The sequence below is a fragment of the Micropterus dolomieu genome, linkage group LG01 (genome assembly GCF_021292245.1).
Source record: "Micropterus dolomieu isolate WLL.071019.BEF.003 ecotype Adirondacks linkage group LG01, ASM2129224v1, whole genome shotgun sequence".
Taxonomy (NCBI): domain Eukaryota; kingdom Metazoa; phylum Chordata; class Actinopteri; order Centrarchiformes; family Centrarchidae; genus Micropterus; species Micropterus dolomieu.
In genome coordinates, this window is record NC_060150.1 from 6717279 (window position 1) to 6724824 (window position 7546).

At 39.8% G+C, this 7546-nt stretch overlaps 1 protein-coding gene across 2 annotated transcripts; it reads right to left on the reverse strand.

The window, feature by feature from the left end:
* Positions 1 to 339: 339 nt before the first annotated feature.
* Positions 340 to 7011, reverse strand: LOC123973929 (lysosomal acid phosphatase-like). Of its 2 annotated transcripts, XM_046054318.1 has the most exons (13): positions 6857 to 7011; positions 5641 to 5736; positions 5383 to 5469; positions 5002 to 5062; positions 4822 to 4913; positions 4635 to 4733; positions 4133 to 4222; positions 3500 to 3583; positions 3328 to 3376; positions 2143 to 2231; positions 1855 to 1961; positions 1326 to 1501; positions 340 to 1212 (listed from the first exon to the last, which is right to left on the reverse strand). In XM_046054318.1, the coding sequence occupies exons 1-13, from the start codon at positions 6944 to 6946 to the stop codon at positions 1097 to 1099; spliced, it is 1236 nt and encodes a 411-aa protein (XP_045910274.1). In that variant the 5' UTR covers positions 6947 to 7011; the 3' UTR covers positions 340 to 1096. The 2 variants fall into 2 exon arrangements, 1 of the variants encoding a protein (XP_045910274.1); XR_006825736.1 differs by lacking the exon at positions 1855 to 1961.
* Between the last annotated feature and the right edge of the window lie 535 nt (positions 7012 to 7546).

A 7546-nucleotide genomic window follows, 5' to 3' on the forward strand; every position in this document is an offset into this window, starting at 1 on the left:
AAACTGTGTACTGTCAGTAACTCTGTACCCATCTTGTCTTTCAGGTACCAGAGGAGCTGATTGCAGAACCCATTCAGATAAAGCACCATCCAGCTCCACAGCTTTGTTGCTTGTGTATTAAGGATAATTTTTGTTATAAAATGGATCAGACAAAATATTGTAAAAATTTAAATCATATTCTTCATTCATCATCAGTTTCCTTTGTTAATTGGAAATAGTGTGATCTAAAGTTAATATACTATAGTTAACAGCTGTAAATGAAAATATTAAAATGGTGTTTATAGGTTAACATTTTGCATGTTAGTAGAAAGTAAAATAAAGAAAAGCTGATGCTCTATACTGGTTCTATTTGGACATTTATTAGAGAGACAAATGTGACATTCACTGAGAAGTTACACTCTATTTTGAGAAAAAAATAATTATCTGCACACTGAATAATTTTGAAGCCAAGTAGGAGGTGTCATTTACTGCGTCCTCTGAGAAGGTTTAGATGCCCTTATTTACCACAGGTGCAATCAGCTCTTACATTTTACAGTAACGTCACAATAAATTACACCACCTAGATGGATTTATAATTACTCAGTGCGCAGGTCATTCTTTGCTTCATCACTTACACACAGGTTGGTTTGGATGTGCACACATTCTTATGTGTTTAACCTAGACTTAGAGAGAGCAGCAAACAAGGCACACTTCAAAAACATCAGGCTCTGGTACTGGGTGTAAGGCTCCTAATGTAGCTTTCCATCTAAGGTAGTAATATATATAATAAGGTATAATAACAATGTAGTGGCAACGATATGCATCTGTTAATGTCTCATTTATTTGTCAAAGCTACCCACGGAACTGTTTACAAACCAATCAATGTCAATAGGGAGACGCAGACCCACAGAGATGATGAAGACAGGACGCAAGTCTGCCATGTAAAGTTCTTTAAGTGCACTCGCATAATGGAAACCAAAACTAACCAAATGTATCAAAACATGAAGTTTAGTCAGAGTTCACAATGAGTTTAGAATACAGATTACATTCTTAATGTTTCCAGATGAATATATAAAAGACACAGAATGATATATATAAAACACTATGAACGATATTCTTACATAACATATTCCCGGTTGCTGTTTTGCTTTGCCTGCCAACAAATAATGCCGAGGAGGAGGGCGACGAGGAGGAGGAGCACACAGTCGGACAGCAACAGACTGATGATCACGTCTGAAGACAAAAGAAGATGGACAGAGGAGAGGAAGGAAGAATGGATAAAATGGATCAGTGGTGCTCACCTTATTTCTTTTATTTGAGCAGTTTTTACTGTGAGAGAAGTTCACCTTCATTTCTCCCTCTTGAGGGCCCATTACACTCTTTGTTCCAGTCCTCTGAGATAGAGTGCTTTGTAATTCTCACAAACTCGTCTAGGGGGCAGTCAAGGGAGCAGCCTGGTAACTGCTGAGGGTAGGGCTCCACTGTGGTGTCGTTTCGGTAAAACATTGACACCGAAAAAGAGCTGAATGGACAACATTTAAATATGTTTGATTAAACATTTAAACATGTTTAAGATCCACTTTTAGTACTTTAAACCAACAAAAAGTCCTCATGGAAAATAAGGATAAAAGTACTGGTTAGTGTCTCAAATTATTAGGAGCCTTAAAGAATCATAAAAGCTCATTTCAATTAACTGGCTCCTTCACCCTTGTATTTTTGACACAGTTGAATCTGGTTGTGTTTCAAAGTAAAAGTCTCGTCCATTTATTCCACTTAGTATATTTTCTTTCTTTCTGGTATCAGCTTCTCAATATCACATGGAGCCTATGTGTGTCAGTATTACTGTATGTTTAAGTGTGTTTGTGTGTATTTTACCCATTGTCATGCCTGTACAACTCAAGTATTTGACAGGAGGCATATGGCGGCTGTTTTTCATTGAACACATTCAAGCTGGCCTGAAGAGCGGCTAAAGCGGTGTCATGCTGTGGAAAGTCAGACAAAGAAATAGTTCTACTATACTTGCCTTCTTGAGAGTTTAGAGGAGAAGCTACAGCCAGGCGACTGTTGGCTTGGCTTTGCACACTAGCTGGAAACAGCTAGCTTGACTAGGTAAAAAAACAGTTATTTAAAGTAATATAGCGTTAGTGTCGTTAACTAGCTCACCGCTGACAGCATCATCATTTTCAGACTCGATTTTGGGTCTGGGACGGCCATCTTGGTAAGATTCGTCACTATTTCACCCAACAGAACACCTAAAAGACAGTCAGCAGCTTTTATTTCCCCATTTAATCCTGTGTGTGTGTGTGTATATATATATATATATATATATCTCATTTTCCTACTGTCAACATTAAAACTATGAAACCAACTTACGGGCTTTTTTGGGGTACCAGTCAGGTTTCTCTCCCGACATAAAAGATATTTTATGATATGTACAAATTTAAGTTTGAAATCACCAAATGTCACTAAGGATACAAATTTATGATAAGGACCCTCACATTGAATGCAAATAACCAGTGTACAGTAAATCCACAAGCCTGATATAAAATGCAACAAAGGGAGGTTGTAATTAAATGTTTCACGTAAGCAAATAATAAACGCAACTCAAATGTCCTCTCCGGGTTCAGTTCAATGCAGTTCAAGAAGCAATTCCATTCAGTTCATTTAATGTAGCAAATTAAATTCAGTCCGTAAATCAATGATCCTCTACTGCCGGTATTTGAACGGCGGAAGGGATTACATGGCCTTTCGATTAAACTTGTTCTACTATACTGAGCCTGCTGCTCCTCAGCAGGCTCCGTGTTGGCGCCATCTCTGAGCAAATTGGAGGTCTAACTGCCGAGCAAGTGTGAAATGGCGGTTTTCACGGGTGGTGCAACCTGAGAGGTGCAGGTTGTCACAAAACACATTTATTTTGACTCACACACCGTCCATCCTGTTCTGAAAATGCTCACAAGAGGACCAAATGTGGATTAATACGCTGCTGAAAATAGTCCCTAAACAAACACTTTTATATCTTTCTGTTTAAGAAACCTTTGCTAAAACTACAGTGCCCGGAACTAATTTAGCCCTTTTCCTTAATGAAACTATATATTTGTGACCCACTTTTGTTGACAATAAGAAAAATATAGAATATTACCACACTGATCCTCAGGGTGAACAGTAATAATCATGATTATACAGCAGTTGCTTTGACTGTTTGACATTTTATATAAAAAGCAAATAAACATCAACAACAAAACACACGGGTCAATAAAATTATACTGACGTTACACTGAGCTCTACAGACAGATTGATGTGCACGCACAAATCTAGTTTGGCATGTCCCTGTAGTAAAGCAGCACATACCTCCCTGCAGACGGCTCTTTTCTTGTTGTTTGTAGAACCCGAATAGGAACTGTGAAAATTGGCCATCAAACATGATCATTACAATAATTCAAATCCACTACAAAACTCCAAATTAAAATGTGGACCATGAGACACCAAAATCTTTTAATTAATTAATTAATTTTTTGTTTACCTGCAATCCAAAGTCATTCAGCTCTCTGAGCTTCTCCATAACATCAGGAGTCACCCAGGGAGGAGCAGACATGTTGTGCCGCGACTGAATTCACACAAAGTAAACACAATGTCACACTATGTTGTGTGTTTCTGGAAAATGCTAAATTATAGATACTGATCCTTGTGCTGTACACTAAGGGCGTGCTCACACTAGGCCCGAGCACGACTGTCCCCCCTCCCCACCCCCCCGCTGGCCTGCGCTCACATTGTGCCTAACGATTCCAGCCGGAGCACATTTACGTCATCATGGATTTAATGGCATGGCAAGAATTCAATTATTTAAATCATTTACCTATAGTACACTTACTCTAATTTACGTTTCATTGATTAACAAATGACAAATTGTCATTATAATGTTATAGTTAAATGCCATGTTTTCTGGTTCCAGTGAACAACTGATCATACTTTCAAGAAAAGTAGTCATGTTAGAAGATTTTCTGTAAAACAGGAGATTATTTGAACATTTGCTGCCTCAGTCAAAACAAATATTGTTATTATTATATACAAATATATATACAAAGCATAGGTTTCACTTCTGCTCTGAACTTCTTACTTATGCTGGTGGTGACTGTGTGTGTGTTTCTGTTCTCACCTCACAGAAGAGGGTGTCGTACACTTCCCAGGCTGATGTCACATTGATGTCATTCCGTCCTGTTTTATTCCTCATCAGCTCTATAATATCCTGGAGGAGAGGAACACAGTAAGCTCCATATACCTAAAGTAAATATGTCATAATAATTTTAAGACATAAGACTAGAATATATCACACTGGGAGCTATTGGCTAGAAGGACCATAAGGAGCTGTGGTTAATAAAATAAATTAAGGAAGCAAGACTAAAGACACGAGTGGCATTTTGCTAGTCCTTTTAAGCTAACGAGGAGACGTTTCTTTTAGATTTTAATGCGCAAATTAAATCCTGTATATTATCCAGATATCACATAGTAATAAAGATGCATCTTGATGCATCAATAATCGTTTTATAATCGCATCGCAGACCTCTCAATCGTAATCGAATTGTGAGGTGCCTAGAGATTCCCACCCCTACTATATAATGTATATGATTAAATGGAGAAAAAAGAGAAGCAGACTGTACCTTGTATTTAGTGGTGACATTAATAAATTCCGGTGTGTGTTCAGTTTCAGTCTTCAGCTGTTTGTAGCGAGGACAGTTTCCAAGAGGAAAAGAGAGAAGCTAAAAAAAAAGGGGGGACCGAAAGTTTAGACAAGCTGCGGCCATATAGCAAGGGGAACAGACAGAACTATTTATATTATCTACATACCCTCTCTTCACTTTGTGGCACGGTGTGTACAGGTATGGGCTGCCACTTCAAGTTTGGATGGAAGACCTGCTGATCAGTGGGGGGGTAGAGACCTAGGTGAAGGACGAATAAGGCAGACTGTTAAGAAGAAGGAAAATACTGTAAAAAGAAGAATTACTGTGTAGGCGGTAGAGCAGAGACCTGCGAGGTTGGCCTCAGCACTCATCAGGGTGCGATCGACGTCTGTACTGCGAACTAAGATCTGAGGACAAAGGGGTTGCAAGTGAGGGGTCGAATGTATTCACACACTGTAGCATGGTCATCGCAGACTGTCATCGGGTTAGTCTGTTAATGTACAAGTTAAAGTGTTGGATAATAAACAGCAAAAATACAGGAAAACACCTCCTGAAAGACACCTCTCAAACTTTCATCAAGCATCATGATCCAGGAATTGCAGCAGCAGTGGGAACCCTGTATAACACCAACACGGCAAGGGGCCCTCTCTTCTAAACGTTAACATGCATATGAGGCTTCTGGTGAGGTGTCATGTGATCTAAAAGAGGATGAGGTGAGTTCACCTACCTCTTGTCTTTTATAGGTGTCATTAAGGAATCCTTTGTATCGCTTCCGCAGATACTGGCCCAGCTCAAAGTGCTGCCTCATCCCCTCCTAAAAAAATATATACAAGACGTTGAGACGCTGCATAAAACGATGCACCTATTGAAACCGTTTTCCAGCTAAATCAGGTAGAAAAGGGCTGGGAAGAATAAAAAGTTTGCATGACAAGTACTGTGCGTGCTGATGTTTGCAGTCACCCCAGTTAAAACATATTCATTATACCTGTGATAGCTGCCCAAAGCCTTGAGGCCAGTCGCTCTCTTGGTGTGGGTCTGTGGGAACTGGTTTGACCGGTGACCTGTCACCGTGCCGAAACAGCTGGAGGGGAAACAGAAGAGCAACTACAGCAAAAAACGTCAACTTTGGCACAAGAAAATGTGACATTTATCATTATTTTCTATTAACCCAAGCTGTTTTAAAAACCCCAGCATTGCTTAAGAAGGATTGTGCTGTAATTTAGTGATAATGAGATTAGTAGGTAGTTGGATATCAGCAGAATCGCTGTCTATACTATTTGATGTTGAAGTATATTTGGAGCTACATTAACACTCAACTAAATATATGAAAGAGAATTCAGACAGCAAAAACATGCTGACGATGCAGCACCCCCACCAATTCTGGGGGGAATTATTCCAGAGAAATCTGGTTCATTTCATCATTACACCAAATGTAAAAAGTAAGCAATTACATGGATATCTGAAGAGAGTAAGGGGTCCTGACTTTATCATTAAATTTTCTGATAAAAACTTTAATGGAAAACGACAGATATTTAGTTAAAATACTATTAAAAGCTTGTACAAAAGCTATTATGAGGAACTTGGGAAACACAATGAATCTTGATTCGCAGCTTTCGATTTGGCAGTTAAGTGAAAAGTTAAGGGGAACTTCAGGGAAAGTTGCCATCATTTCAGACCCCACTCTTCTTCTCGTGCCCACCAGTTAACCTCAAAGTATTCCTACCTTTGCCAGTCCCCTGACTTCACATACCTGCCTGCAAACATGATCCTTATTGGAGCACTTTAGCTACTACTAAAACCTCCATGTCTGTCTCAATTTCATTTCGTCTTACTGTCTGTACCTCTTACATTCTGTATATCTATCTATTGTACTTTCCTTAATTCTTTCATTGACTTTCACTTTCGACTTCCCTTGTCCTTCTTTTCTAGTATTTTTCCCTTCAGTTCTCAGTGACTTCCCAGTTTACTTGTCTTTTGCTACTGTTTCTCTCTTCAGTCTTTATGTCCTTCCCTCATCTCCCTTTTTTCTGTGTTCATATGCCATGTAAGTTAACTTTCCTTTGAGGCGAATAAGAGGCCAACTTCAGCGTCGTTTCCGCAGCCGTCGATCCACACCAAAGAGATACGACGACGCGGATCGGAAACACAGTTCAACTCAACACAGCTCACGAACCGTTATCACAAATATTAGTATTACTCACCACAGTCACATATACAAGTTCCCTTTCAGCTGCAGCTTTTCCACAGACACAGCCCGCAGTTAAAAAAAAGAGCACCGCAGTGGACTGCATGTTTCCGCCTGTGTGACCGGACTGCTATTGCTGACCGATAGTCGGGTTCGGTGTCCTCGAGCCAAGCGGCAACCTTTCAGTTCTCATGTGTGAAGACACCTGGCAGTTACAAATCCTGCAATTCATCGAGTGGCCACGTGAGGCTGGCTGCAGAAGGGAGTCAGTCTCCATTGATCCCTGTTGTGAGAATGAGATAAATGTGAAGAAAAGGGCACTGGAAGCAATTGGTTCTGGTTCTTGGGGGGCTGCACATAGACCTATACAAGCCATAAAATTATTCGCCTGTGCTTGTGACTGATCATTGTTGACTGCTTAGCTCAGATTGCAAAAGTACAACGTTAAAGTAAGAAAGATGTTTTGCTTGATATACTGTTTTATATTTTAATGTGCCTCTGCAGTCTCTTGTGCCCTGACCTTTGCTTGGCCTCCTTTTGCTTGGCCTCCGGAGACCTATGTGAGTGCCCTTTTTTCAAACGCAAAGTTTCCTTCATTTTATTTATTTTAAAAGTTGTAAAGGCCCTTTTTGTGAAGGCCTGCACGATCAAACCATCAGTTAAATCAATTTATAACTAGAACTGCAAGCAGTGTCCAAGCCTCCCA

Excerpts from the sequence above, each read along its gene's own strand:
- LOC123973929 (XM_046054318.1), bottom strand. The coding sequence starts at position 6,946 with ATGCAGTCCACTGCGGTGCTCTTTTTTTTAACTGCGGGCTGTGTCTGT. Across the intron at positions 4,914-5,001 it reads TGCTGAGGCCAACCTCGCAG|GTCTCTACCCCCCCACTGAT; the intron begins GTCTCTGCTCTA and ends TCCTTCACCTAG. Across the intron at positions 1,213-1,325 it reads CTCAAGAGGGAGAAATGAAG|ACGTGATCATCAGTCTGTTG; the intron begins GTGAACTTCTCT and ends TTTTGTCTTCAG.